General features: G+C 40.4%; 2 protein-coding genes across 9 annotated transcripts in view; both read right to left on the reverse strand.

Annotated features, from left to right (window-relative positions):
- The window catches only part of LOC135489069 (Kv channel-interacting protein 1-like), a 180,506-nt gene extending 171,666 nt beyond the window's left edge, over window positions 1-8,840 (reverse strand). For 2 of the 7 annotated variants that reach the window (XM_064774196.1, XM_064774193.1), the window contains exons 1-2: window positions 8,601-8,837; window positions 8,052-8,144 (exon numbers count right to left, since the gene is read on the reverse strand). In XM_064774196.1, coding sequence (XP_064630266.1) covers window positions 8,052-8,144; window positions 8,601-8,688 — 181 coding nt within the window. In that variant the 5' untranslated portion in view covers window positions 8,689-8,837. Of the gene's footprint in view, window positions 1-8,051; window positions 8,145-8,600 lie in introns of all 7 variants that reach the window. The other 5 variants (XM_064774194.1, XM_064774191.1, XM_064774192.1 and 2 more) reach the window with 5 other exon arrangements.
- Window positions 8,841-9,939: 1,099 nt separating this feature from the next.
- LOC135489640 (GLIPR1-like protein 1) lies at window positions 9,940-13,860 on the reverse strand. 2 transcript variants are annotated; one of them, XM_064775075.1, is made up of 6 exons: window positions 13,783-13,860; window positions 12,668-12,899; window positions 11,935-12,183; window positions 11,370-11,473; window positions 10,933-11,015; window positions 9,940-10,022 (listed from the first exon to the last, which is right to left on the reverse strand). In XM_064775075.1, exons 2-5 carry the CDS (start codon window positions 12,836-12,838, stop codon window positions 10,976-10,978), a joined length of 564 nt encoding a protein of 187 aa, XP_064631145.1. In that variant the 5' UTR covers window positions 12,839-12,899; window positions 13,783-13,860; the 3' UTR covers window positions 9,940-10,022; window positions 10,933-10,975. The 2 variants fall into 2 exon arrangements, with proteins under 2 accessions (XP_064631145.1, XP_064631146.1); XM_064775076.1 differs by having other exon boundaries at window positions 12,668-12,839; window positions 13,783-13,835.
- Window positions 13,861-14,097: the final 237 nt, after the last annotated feature.

Raw genomic sequence — 14,097 nt, forward strand, 5'->3', positions numbered from 1 at the left:
TATCAGGAAGTTAATAACTTGCTAAAGAACGTCATCAATAATTTGAGAAATTTTCCCAACCTTTATAATGTTTTGATTGTACATGATCCGCAGGAGGTTGATTCGATTCGTTCATGGTTAGGGCTTCTTATAGTGGTGACATCGACTGGAACCTTTAATCTAGCCTGGCTCAGCAGTTAGTGTGTAAAAATGTTCCCGGTGACATGGTCGCTCTTGATATCATAAAATATGTATAATGCAATCACGTCCTAAGGAGATGCAACGTTAGACTGAGCGATGATATACATGTACAGTCACATTCTGAGCGCCAACCGTCACCTGCACCGAGCCATTGATCATGGAGCAAAAGTTTTTTTATGTTAATGTTTCCAAAGGGAAGTTTTTTTCACCTTTAACTTGGAAAGAATTGAAGTACCATGCCTGATATGTGGAAAGGTCTAGTTCAACAAACATCGATTTTGATCATTGTTATGTCCAATTCACATTTTACTACTGACCTGAAGAGTTTCCTGCTGCGGCAGCTTTCATCTCATTGGCCCCCATGTAGAATTAGTTTCTTTCAAATTTCGCGAGGCAGAACGTCCATTAACAATCTCCAGTTATTTCTAGTTTTATCACCAATGAGCACTGAGCAACACAGGAAAACACACGTTGATGCACAGCAGGAGACAGTACAAATAGATCCACTTTAAAGTGAACAAATTCAAATTGAATTCAAAAACGTTATCTCCAAGCTCGGATCATTGGATGACTATTTCCTTTTCCGCAACAATAGACACAATGTTTACTTCAACTGCAATGCCACATGAACAAAGCTCGTATGAATATTTTAAACTTTTCTCTGCTCTTGTCACAATGCGTTTCGACATTACCATCTGTTAATTGAGTTTTACTGTAATTTGCCATCTCAGACTCGCATTACGAGGCACTGCATAGAATCCCATTGAGGATAATTTGGTCCTACTAAGACCATAGTTACTTCATTAGACAGGAATATAGTCAGTTTTAATTATTCATGAGTGTTTGTGAAAATACACCTGAGAACCAGCATCATCTCAGCAAAAATTACGGTTTGAAGGCGTTTAAACGTTCTTTTTTACGCAGGCAAAAAATGCTGCACAAAAAGATAGTTTTCTTTGAAATGATAAATTTAAATGGTTTCTGAGATTTTTAAAGGCTGAGTGTTGACCAATAGTGAAATATCAATTGCTGATATTAATTGCGCATTAAGTGCGTGCTTCCGTACAAACTGCATCATCAGTTTAAATAAATTCGTGTAACATTACCTTTTTCATGACTAATATTGATTTCTTAAAATAAATGAATTGGTCAAACACCATTGATCAGACTTAATGACGTGACATGGAGAATAATGACAGTCACCTTTGAACAAGATTGCGAGATCAATCATGCCTTCAATAATCTAGCCTTTTCTATACGTAAGTTGGGCAGTGTTAAACTTGATCAATACACAGAAAATTTGAAGAAAAAATGAAATCAATCTGTTCGTTCAGTATTGTGGGGATGGCTTCGGGGAAAGGTTAAAATCAATGCTTCTACGACTGAGTGAGGAAATGGACTTAATGACATTACATTATTTGCTCTTTCCATATTGGTCGCAGATCTTTGAAGACACAGCATATTCTTATAAATAACGGTTTCACTCCCATTCAATAGATCAGATATTTTAGACGTACGCAATGTGTAGACGAAAGTGTACAATTTGTTAGTAGCAGACAAGTATTGACTTTATCATTATACTCTATCCGCAGATTTAAAAGGTCAGTGTCGAATTCATCATGTTCGGTCTATGTCTGCAATGATCACAACTACGAAGCCAATCGTGAGCCATCTATCTTTAAAAAGCTAAAAAGGGACAGTGTTCTACCGAGTGTAGTCTTTGCAGTGATCAACAACAAAATAATCTGTTATCGACAATGATGGTCGCAATCAAAACATGATTAAATACTCCAAGGACGGTTCATTAGAGTTGCAAAACGGCCTGTCAGAGTTGATCCGCCTCATCTATTTGCGTCATGTAGTAGTCACCAGGGACCTGCCCTAAATTAATCTGCCTCTGCATCCGGCTAAAGACATCGGACACCATAAAGCACAGCAAACCAATTGACTTCAAAAAGGACAATTGACTTCATAAAGGACAAGTTTAGAGAGGTATAGCAGGAATAAGGCGAAGTGTCACGCTAGCAATAGTGCCACGTGTGCAGCGCTAATATCCATGTACAGGATTTAAGAAAATGAAATTGGCAAAATATATTGATTTAGGGATGAGTTGTGGCAGCCCCGTGTTAAAGATAAGTGATGTAGGTCTCTTTCCTATTCTCTCAGTACAATTAAGATGTTGTACAGGAAGAAGGTAAATTTCATTGCCCACAATACACTTTTGAGGAATATTCACATGGCGGGAACAAAACGTAAGATAGACATTCCGCTAGTATTTTCTTAAGCGAAGGTGACAAATAATGGAAGACGGTTGAAATATCCAAACAGATACAATTTCAAGCAACCAAAAGGTCAGGGTGAATTATGAAAAGGTCTAAATCCCAATAGGAGGCATTCTTAGCAAGACAGTAAATTGCTTGGTGCGCATTTGCTGCCCCCATGAGGACCACAACCGCATAGCTCGAAGGCACAACTAATGGAATTCCTGTCGAGTTTCATCCTTACAGCGCGAACCCACATCGCTTTACCACAAACTGGTGCTTATCAATAATTTAGCTGGCAAGGTCAAATGAAATGGAGGATTATTTACTGTTCCCCGAAGAAATGGTTGCAATGTATAGGGACAGTTTTCGTGTCTTGGCAGTAGCAGCTGTTTCTGCTGTTCGCGTGGTTAGAAGAATGGTAATGGGGTTCAAGGAACCAATTTTCCTGATGGTCTAGATCTTGGGGTAGACGGTGGTCTGTGGAGATCGGAGGCGATAGTAGTCAGAAGAATGGAAACGAGTTTCAAGGAACTGGTTTTGCTGAGTGATGGTCTGGACCATGGGGAACACAGTACGAGAAGTCTCCTGTAAGAGATGTGCAAAACAGTCCAAGAATGGTAAAGAGGTTCAGGGAAATAGTTGTGCATCTTGGAGACTGCATGAGAGATGCATCTTCGAGGCGATAGTTTGAAAAATTGGGAGGGGACCAAACACCCATACTCTCTCTAATCAATTTTTCACAGTGACCCCTCGGCTCAGTAAAAAAAAAACGCAACATGGAGCCGGAGTATGCCAGAGTTAATCGCTGATGTGATGTCGTTTCTTAGGACAGTAATTCATAGGCCGAGTCCGAGAGAAGGAGATATTGATTTTGGGCAAGCTTCCGCCTAATGAGCCATGAGAGGGCAACAGATACCAGAACTAATGAGACTAAGGGACGCAAACTGAGTCATGGATCGGTTTGAAGAAAACCGATCCATGCATAACAAGACATTTCAATGCAGATATGTTGCAATCAAGTTAGCCGGCCGTGTCCGACTAACATCGCAATCACCATGGCGGCACTACAGCACACTTCTGTCCATATAATGTGCGCCCACCACGAGCCCCTCATGAATATCTTATACGCTCAACCCATCAAGAAACCATCCATCAAAGCTTGCAATCTTCGCATCACAGATATGATGGAATTTGTAAAGAGGGATAGGCAGCCAACTGAACCGTATCAACACTTCATCATACTGCAATGCACCTTTTAAAAAATGCATGAGCTCGTTAAAGAGATGCGAAAGCATAATTTTGGTAAATTATTGCTTTTTTCTTGTCGTTGGCACTCAACACAGAGGTTCCTCAATAACGCTTTTAACAATTTAGATGCCCAGTCCAACATATCGCAACAAAGGTTGCCAGGTGTCCTTATTAGTTTAAGCAGTGATTTTAACTTCGTTCAAAAATAATCTTATTCTGTACAATTGTCAGACGACGCAGTGGTGAAATTTGTCCCAACCTTGAAAATACAGTACTTCCACTCGTCTTTATCAGTGTTCATTTCATCAGTGTGTATCTTAATTAGGTTACCTAACACAGACAACTTCATGCATATCTCTCATTCATTACGCCAGCACTCAGCTTGAAGAAGAAATAATTCAATTAGATATGCACTCAGAATAATTTACCCCCTCCGAATTTACCCAATTTCTCAAATATGCGAAATCTGCCGTGCAAGTATGTATCATGGTGATCATGTTTTTTTGTTCAGCTACCCAAGTTACAATTGATGGCATTTCTTGTTGCATGATAGGAATTTCATTTGGAAATAACTGTTAGTTTGTGGTATGTTTATAACAGTCTACAAGGCAATAACCCTTTCCAGTTCCCATCGGACAATCGTACGAGTAGCAGGTTTGACCAGACCCATCCTAACCATGTACACGATTTCATGAGTATGCATAGGTGGGGGGTAGTTTGGTAAATGTTTTCGGATAAAGACTATGCTTCGAATTGCACCATACCTTTTCGAGCCAATGCATCAGGGGAAAAACATAATCAACATCAGCAAACCAGTTTCAACCTAACTTAATGACTCTTAATATTGGACTTGTGACTAGCATTTTTACCGCGTGAACTTTGACGCCACAGAGAAGAAAATAAAGGGTTTGGCGCACTGTTGTCATATACACAATAAAGCAGATGATAGTATACTATTAGGAAAACTCAGCATGGGTTGTTTTGACCTATTGCTTCAGAAAATATACAGCCCTAAATGATATACATCTGTTCATTTCTGACGATTATCGAACTTGCAGAATCATGTTACCGTCATTGGTGTATTGATACTGAAGTAGAGAAGGTATTGCTTAAAAACAATAACACATCATGAGATACACGCACCACTATGATCCTTCAAGAACACCAACTATCTAAAACCACTCCATCATGCCTCAAAACCTACGAGATATCAGTAAACCCTTAATCACGAAATCAGATTGGAGGAACATCAATAAAGATTTAGCCACCACTTGTCTCAATCAATAGAAAACAGTAAATCGATGTGACATCATGCGATGTCCAAATGGATCGATATCTTTGGATAGAATACCGCACTCAGCATGTTCACGGTCGGTTCCTCACTATCCGACTCAATGGGGTGGAGAGGAGTGGGCACGCGGATACGTTGTCGGTAATAACACTTGTCCTGCCAAATCATAGTGATTTAAAATGATGCAATTATTAATGTCATGGCCTACATTTGCCTTGGAGCGGCTTCATTTGGAACAGATCTTCCAGTTTAAGTAATACATACATATTTCTCAAAATTCTTTCAGACACAGAAAATCTCAATTTTTACACAAGCCTGATGAAGAACATCAAACTGCAACGCCCTAACCTTGCCCTCTTCTGCAGATTTAATATAGCATATCAATAACAAATATTGAGAAGTCGAGTATGGATTTCATGGATCTGCACTTGGTCGATGCTTATAAATCGATAGACAAAACCCACATCATCACATGGATGATGTCAATATTCATATGTATTCAGTTTTAATTGGAGAGAAAGTGAAAATAATCCATTTTTGGATACATGTACTTCGTTTTGATCACAAGGGCCTTTGGGAATGTTTTTAGTTCAACTCAACTCATCACTCTGGGCAAAGGAGATGTAGATTTTCGTAGCTCTTTGTAAAGCCTATAAAACCTGTCTTACTGCACCCCAATATGTGGATTACTATGACTTTAAAGCTGTGATCATGAAATAAAATCGATGCATTTCCGGTTTATTCCAAACAAATTCCATGTGCAATGTTTGCTGTAAAAGATACTTAAAGCATACACATGATACAGACAATAATAAAGGCCCATTATGCCCAAAGCAACTGACGCAGTACACTATTGTCTGAACAAATATGTTATCACCTAGGTGTGGGAGAACTGGTTATTGGATTTTCTGTAGTGTTATCTTCTATTCGATTTATCAAATAAGCATTGACTATGCAACACTTTTGCCTTTAGAATACTTGTGTATTTTCCTTCAGTTTCAAGGTGAAACTGATAAAAAAAGACCACTACGATTTTGACGCCATGGTTTTGTATAGAATCTGCTTTCTTTTTAGAGACACCAGGGCCAACTTTAATAAACTGTTTTAAAACTATGTTTTCCCTGGACGACAGAATAACTTTTCACTACAATGACGCACCCCAAAGTCGTCTCAGCGACAGCTACCCATAACAGAATCAATCGAAACAGCCCCAAGTGAACAGGATGTGGCTATTTCGGACAATCAATCAATGGATGAATTTGAGACAACGAGTAAAATATATGTGATTCGGGCTATATCTGAATCTTTCATCAGTGAGAAAAAACTAAATCGATGCATGATTTGCTGTGACAAACCAAGATGGTTGATAATTTGACACTGAGGGGCGGACATGACGTTCACGATGGCAGTCGTCCTTCTCACCAGCATATCGATTTATGTATCAATATGAGTTACTGATTGATTGTGTGATCTTGGACATTGTCAAATCCGACGTTTTGGGCCAGAACACGATTTTAGTGGTTCTGAGCTCGTTTTCCAAATTTAGATTGACTTCCCACCATCTAGAGATAGGGGAGGAGCGTTTCAGCTACATCCCAAGCTTACATTATCCCTCTCATACATTGGTGATAGGTGTTTGAGGCAACTATATATAAACCATGGACGTACGGAGTGGAAAATGCCCTCTGGATGCTGATGGTAAGATCAATCATTCCCAAGTGTATGTTAACTACTTTCAAGTACATGATCCGAATTAGCTGAAACCCATAGTAAGCAGGCAACAGCAACAGAATTGATTCAATGAGTTGTCCACATCTGACCTTCAGCCGTAGCTTGGGCCGCGAAAGTTAGCTCGATATTATTCCAATTGAAAGCTTGTGCCTCAATAGTGCATCAAACAAGAAAAGAATTCTGATAAAATGATGACCAATTTTGAATCTAATAAAGTATATAGTATCAGACCAGTGATGAGGAATTTGTCAATATCAAATAATGACGCCTTGTCGATAGCACTTTGTCGATTTGTGTTTCAATACTCTTATCTAATTGACGAGACGCTGTCGTCACTCTACCCATTGGTCCTGGGGACTGTTTCACCTTTTGTGTGTTTGAATGTTTCAATTAAGCCTTTTGATTTCACCAGATTGGCAAGACAATCCAGGGCTCTCTTCATTGAATATACCCCTGGGACCACTTCAAAATCAAGTAGACCACATGTTTTGCCAACCCAGGCCGCTTAAACACACCTACCACAAACAGACTTTAGTTTACAAGGGCTAGTATAGTTGTTTGGAGGTATATTTAAAAGTATCTATGTTTCAAGGAACTGTACACAGTGTCGCCTGTTCCCATATCTTCATACTGGGTATAGTTGTTTGCACAGTAATAATGATATCTATTTCTATCTATTTTCTATACACTCAAATACAATGCATTTCAAGTCTTGTTAAGTATGTACACTGGTGTACATTGGTAAATAATAATTATGACAATTGTTACAGCCATAGCGCATCAGTGTCTCTCATGGATAATGCAGCACAAGCTCATTACTGGAGGCTGAATAATCATTGGGAACATGTACGGAAGGCCCCTCAGGCAAATATGGATAAACCAAATTACTATTGTGTCTGTTGAAATTTATACCAGTGTGTTGTAATGGAACGTCGTCAGGATTTGTTTTATGAAAAATAAGCTTCTTGTTATGATTGAATTTTATTAAGATAACGAATATAGTTCATAAAATAGTGATATCACGTTTCGAAAGGGAGTCAATGCCGTTTTTGTTACATCACGAGGCGAGAGATCGCCAGTGTTATCTAAATTTGAATTCCAGCAGTTTCAATGGTTTAATTTTTTCTACCCAATAATGACCTGGTTTCATCCGTATTGCAGGATACAACGGTCAGACTGAGTCTTTTATTTCAGCCGTCTTCGATGGGGAATAGTACTTCTCTTAAGCGGTTTAAGCCAATCAGCACGGAAAAGACGAGGTAACACAAAATATCGGCTAAAACCTCAGTCGTGTGCTTACGCTTATGAAAACGCCAATGATGTCATGATATGCCTACCTGAACTTCCGCCTGTCGATGAAGACCCGCCTTTTAAGAAGGCTGCAGATCCTCTTTTCTTTCTTCTTCTCAGTCTTCTTAACACCTGCCCCACTGCAAAGGAGAAACATAGGAACTTGTATTTCCGTTCCGAGGTCATTGCGATCCTCTGCAAGAATCCGTGCAACAATTAACGAGCAACAACGAATCCGATGACGTATTCGCTAGCGCAGGATAGCCTATGAATACGTCGCCTTTTAGATAGCTGATCGAATAATGAAGCAGCAATAGTTCCACTACCCTCCTCTTTAACCAAGAGGCAACAAAAATCCACGATCAACGCAACTGAGTCGAAAATACGCCAACAACTCCAAAATTTGTCTATCAACGAAAAAGTGCAACAATGGAGGTAACGATGAATAGACGGCGCTTTGCGTCACGAAGAAACCATGCTGCAGCACTCTGCTGAGGACGTTGAATAAGACGGCAACACTTTATCCCCCAGTGATGCTTTTCGAGAGTAGACGGCAACAATATATCTCTCTGTGGTGCTTTCCCGAGAATACCCACTTTTCGCCGTCCAAGTCAGCGTGTATTTCTTCTCATGTTTCTCATTGATCGATTCCGCATACTCCTCCTCACGCATGCCTGAAGTCATAGATCAAAGGCCAAGGGTCACAGTGGTATTTCGGCGGTACCGAATTCCGATGGCGCCGGTATACAAGTCCTCTGTGTGCACTGCTGTATCGCGTGTGAACGGCAATATTGATAGCCGTGTTCACGAGTAGTGGGCTGATACCACTTGTCTGAGGGAGGGACAATGACAACCGAGGTGCTAGCGGTGATCGTGTGTAACAATCGTGTACATTCCGTTGGCATCGGTGATGAGACGCTAGCCACGCTAATTAGGAAACCATGTTCGAATTTAAAAGCAGCCCATTGCTTATAGAGTGATTTTATTGCGACTAGAAGCAGCATTACTTCAAAGGATCGAGAGGGGCTTCATGTTCTTCCACCGAGATCAATCATCATTACTGTACAGACTTAATATTTGGTAGGCCTTTAAGCTTTGTACCTGTTGCCTGGTCTGCCCAATTGGAAGGCTGGGTTTTGACGCCAATGTCGGTCTTCATCAAAGTATATTGTCCTTCACCAACCCTCGAGGGGGCTTTTGATGACAACACTCCGACTTAATTCGTGGCATTCCATGATCCGTTGAGAAACCCATCGTGATTCTCAACGGGGAAGATCTTGCTGAAAACGTCTTTAAAATCTTCATCTTCTTAAATGACCTCTCCTCTAACATTCCTGGCTACGCCTATGTCCCTGCTTGGCATTGAGCTCTCCAGCGGACTATAACCAACTTTCTCAAGAAGCAGCTCATCGTCAGGCATTTCACGAACAGGACGAATCAACAACACTGCCACATGTGATGAGATAGTCGGTTGCCGATTCAATAAGATGTGAATCCCAAAGCTTCCCTTGCCTACTGGAGATTTCGCTCTTCCATCTATGAATGGTTCGCAGTGCCGAAAATGATCTCGACAACCAAGCTCGATATGTAAATCGGAAATAACTGCATTGCCATCTATGGAATATCCCTCAAACAACAGCAATCGAGGTCAGTGTCGAAGGTATCCGATGAAGCAGTCTTAAATGTTCTCCACAGAAAACGTGTCCTTCTGTATCGTATTTTGACGGATCAGGAGCGTTTCAATAGGAATCCATCACCTTCAATACCTCAGAGATTGCAAGGGCATATAGAAACATTCTCTCTCCAACTCTACGGGAGAAGGGGGGTCCCTTTATAATTGATAATTTGTGACCAGTGGCTCAGGATCATCATTTGAGCTATATTCTGCTTCAGGGCCGGCGCTGATAGTTGACAATAATGAAATAAGTTAAAATATTGTGCGATATAATGTTTATTTGCCGCTCAGATCATTACGACATTGAAAAGGACTCTGGTTTCAAATGCAAGGACAACTGCTCCTGCAATGAAAGAAAGTAGGCAAAACAAGGTTATTCTGTGACCAGCCAAGGTACGGTGCATGTAACCAAACGAGACGAGACGTTGACCGGGGTAGACACTTTTCAAACTTGTCTTTGTGTTATGGTGATATTCTGTCAGTGTTAATGTATCCCGCTATTACTAATGGTTCGCTATCATTGCCCAATAGAATCAACGATCCGCCAGATGTCTATTTCATTAGTCATTAACGGTATAGTTCATTGACCCTGTTTGCGTCAATGTACCTGGTCCTACCCGACAACGTCACTTATCCGCCCTTTGACGCAGGAAGTGAACCTTTGCATCTTTCGACCCTGCCGACCAAGACAATCCTGTGGTCTCTCCAAAGGAATGTCGTGGTCCACATGTGGAATGCTTTTGACATAATGTGTACATGTAGCATAAGATGAGGGTGTTTCCTTTCCAGTATCTACATGTAGGTATGTTAAAATCTCATCAGATGATTTCCGCATCACTGTTCTTCGTGTACCCGGATTGGTTTTAAACATACAGCCATTGGACGTCATGCGGGCCTGTATGCGTGTGTTAACAATTCTTTCAATTGGTTTGAAAAGGATGCAGAGGTTCAACACTGCCCGATAAATCAGACATAACATTTTTGTCGAGAACTTTTTTTTCTTCGTCAAAGGCTTCACAATGACCGATTTTCAGAAAAGACTTGCTGGATTTACGAGTAATTCAATTATTAAGCCAACACCGACACAACTTAAACATGAGAGGCGCAGTCGATTCTGCGGGTGTAAAGTGCGCAACTCCCCGAATTGGCCACAAATCATTGGCTGACTCTTTATCCGAGCCAGAACAAAAAACAATGAACCCAAACAATTAAGACAACAAATTCCTCCTCCCTGGTGACAATCTAATACGTACTCCGTGCTTTATCCTGCCGAGGACTGATGACCTAGACTTGAATTTACGCCTTCGTGTATGGTCGCTTTCCTTTATAGTTACCTCTGTGGATTGAAAAGGAAATATTTAAATCAAAGTGCAAAGCAAAAAGAACTACATGTATTCGGAAAAATACCAATCACATCCCTTCTATCCCCTTCTATCCCCTTGCCCTTATTGAGAGAAACGGTTCTCCATTAAAAGTTAGTGAAATCTGCAGCAATGATTTACATTCAAACGCATTTTCTTTGCGGAACACAATTTTCCTCACTTCAGAATCTTTCTACAACATTTTCGATAAAAACCAAAATTGAAAAGCAGTGTGCACTTTATATGTTCAAAGCACTATGTATCAATTCTTCAACAAGACCATACTCGGGTGGCAGACGTAACGTTGCTTTTGTTTTGATGACACTTACGCTGGGGAGTAGTCACATACGACAAACCTATACTGGTAGCCGGTCTCTTTATTTTTGCACAACTTGTAGCCGCATCCAACCTTGGTAGTCGTGGCCCAAACCATCTGAAAAGATTAAGAGCCATCACAAATATCACCATATCAGCATTACAAGCTGTTCGCACGAAGAGGTTGAGCATAACGGGTCACACGAGAACAATAGATGATTATCAAGCTGAGTTGAACCTATCGTAATCTCGGCAACATTTCAAGGACAGAAGTGGATTAGTTCATGGACATAAAATATCATGTATATTATTCTTTCTCAATATGTTTTCCACTCCTTCTTATAACTCCAAAAAGTACGTAATGAAGATATTGCTTTATCCGTTGCATTTGAGCACGATGTACACTTAGCCAGCTACATTTCTGACCATATTATGAAGATTTACAGTTTAGTAGATTGTATGAATAATGTGCTGATATCAATAAAACTAGTCTGTTATTTCCACGTTGAAGCGTTGACGAGATCTCGGAGTAACGTGCGGCGAATGCCTACCGCCTAGATAAAGAAATTAAATTTTCACCTGTGTATAATGGCCGCACGCTTTCCCATCTTCACATTTGCCACTCTTGAAATCGTAGTTCTGCTTCTCCTTAGCCCAAGCACCAGCAGCTTTACTGCCGACACTTGTTGAGTTAGTACCGCCGCCCTTCCACATGTTTTGACCGAGAGATGTCCCTATGGCCTTTTTTTCTTTTGAGGGGTGACCGTGCTCCCATTTACAACGATTCGCCCACTTCTGAGCCCAGGTAGCAAGCTCGTCGTCATATGTCTTGAAAATGAATGGATGGAAGTTTAAAACAGAAAATCAAAATCTGTCGAATTTGCTCAGCCCTTCACTTTGCCATGGCGTCGTCGTTGCTGTTCGGACCATTAAAAAGTATTCCGTACACACATGTGATTGTAACTTTGGCTATGATGGGCCTATAGTTAATAAGCGAATCCGACTCTGAATCTGTGTTGCCATAGTTTAAGGTACAAGTATACCATGATTTATTAGGTCTTGCATTCGTTTTAAACTTGTTAACAGACCGGGTTCTTTTTTATTCAGGTTCATTGATTGGAATGTTCGAACACTTCATATAACCACTTTGATCTTCCAATTGGGGGTTAGTTTGAGAAAGGGTTCACTGTGGTGAAGGTTGAACAAGGTAGGCTAAGTATTGAAGGGTTGCCTTGAAGAAAAATAACATGATAGTTCCATCAATGAAAATTGCCCCGGGACTAAAGAATAAAACCCTTGATTTCCAACTTACCATACTCGCCATGTCAGCAGCTGGTTCCGTATTACGAAGTTCTCTGTGAGCATTGATCATTTCCTCCTTGAATTTCGCAGCATCAAACGGAGGGATGGGATTTTTGCTTTTACGGCGCTTGGCCAGACCCACGACCACCACGAGCAGCAGCAAAAACACTTGGATTTTCATTCTCTTTGGAGATGTAAAGGAAACGTCCGACTCAAATTCTCACTAATTTGTCTAAACGGCTCTAATATTTGAAACAAACCATGTAAATGAAATGTGTTTCACAGAGACAACGAAGATTATCACTATCATCATTATCACCTTTATAACTTTGAATGCGGTAACTACAGGGTATTACCAAATAGTTGATTAAATGTGAGGGATGCTATTTGAAACGTTATGTATCGAGTTTTATCGAGTTTATACACTGAAAACGTAACTTGGTCTGAAAATGGTAAATTGAGAAATTTAAGTTTGTGCAGGTCATTATCACCATTATAACTTTGAATGCGGGAACTACTGGGTATAACCAAATAGTTGATTAAATGTGAGGGATGCTATTTGAAACGTTATGTATCGAGTTTTATCGAGTTTTTACACTGAAAACGTAACTTGGTCTGAAAATAGTAAATTGACCAATTTAAGTTTGTGCAGGTCAATTGGTCAGTTGACTATAGGTTAGTTGAGCAGGTTGTGCTGGATTAACCCACTAGGTCATTTTTTCTATGACCCGACCAACCTGATCAGTCGCAATCGACCAACTTACTTGGTCAGTTTTGGCTCGACCGACTCGATCATTCAATATCGACCAACTTCGATGTTAAATTTACGACCTAGGCAGTATCACAAAGGGATCTGGGAGTAAATCGATTTTTGGTTCAAAATATCCTTCTCACTGAACATTTTACGCCTATAGAGCTTGACTGCAACTTCCCCGCTGACATTTTTTGTTTCAATGAAAGGCCAATATCTTTGGAGGAAAGGGAACATGCTTGGAAGCGATGCGCAGTGTGCACATGCCTTACAACTTGTGCACAATCAGAGGCAGTCGGTCTATTATAATAGACCAAAAGAAATCAACTCAATAAGGATGTTGCCTGTAGCCGGCAAATTGTGACATGCCTTACCTAAAATCGCCTGTAGCTGGAAGGACCTCTGGATGACCCGGCCTCCGCTGTGCAGCAACATCAAAGGAATGATCTAGACTGGCAATACCCGATATTTTAAACACCATGAGATCTGAACTCAAGCCATCTGTTAAGCTATGAAAGAGCGGCGCTTGGCTCAAAGCCAATTTGACTCTAAGAATGAGTGGTTTCATACTAGGTACACATTTTACCCTTCCAATACTGATATCTACTAGAAGGCCAGGTTTTAACCGCAGAGACAATTTTGTGAGAAATAGGCAAATGAATCTATCCATAACATCCACTCAGGCTAAA

Source organism: Lineus longissimus, chromosome 6, assembly GCF_910592395.1.
Source record: "Lineus longissimus chromosome 6, tnLinLong1.2, whole genome shotgun sequence".
NCBI lineage: Eukaryota > Metazoa > Nemertea > Pilidiophora > Heteronemertea > Lineidae > Lineus > Lineus longissimus.

Coding starts and splice junctions, on each gene's coding strand:
- LOC135489640 (XM_064775075.1), bottom strand. CDS start 12,838: ATGAAAATCCAAGTGTTTTTGCTGCTGCTCGTGGTGGTCGTGGGTCTG. Junction 12,184..12,667: donor CTGCTGACATGGCGAGTATG/GTAAGTTGGAAA, acceptor TTCATTTTCAAG/ACATATGACGACGAGCTTGC. Junction 11,474..11,934: donor CGTGCGGCCATTATACACAG/GTGAAAATTTAA, acceptor TAATCTTTTCAG/ATGGTTTGGGCCACGACTAC.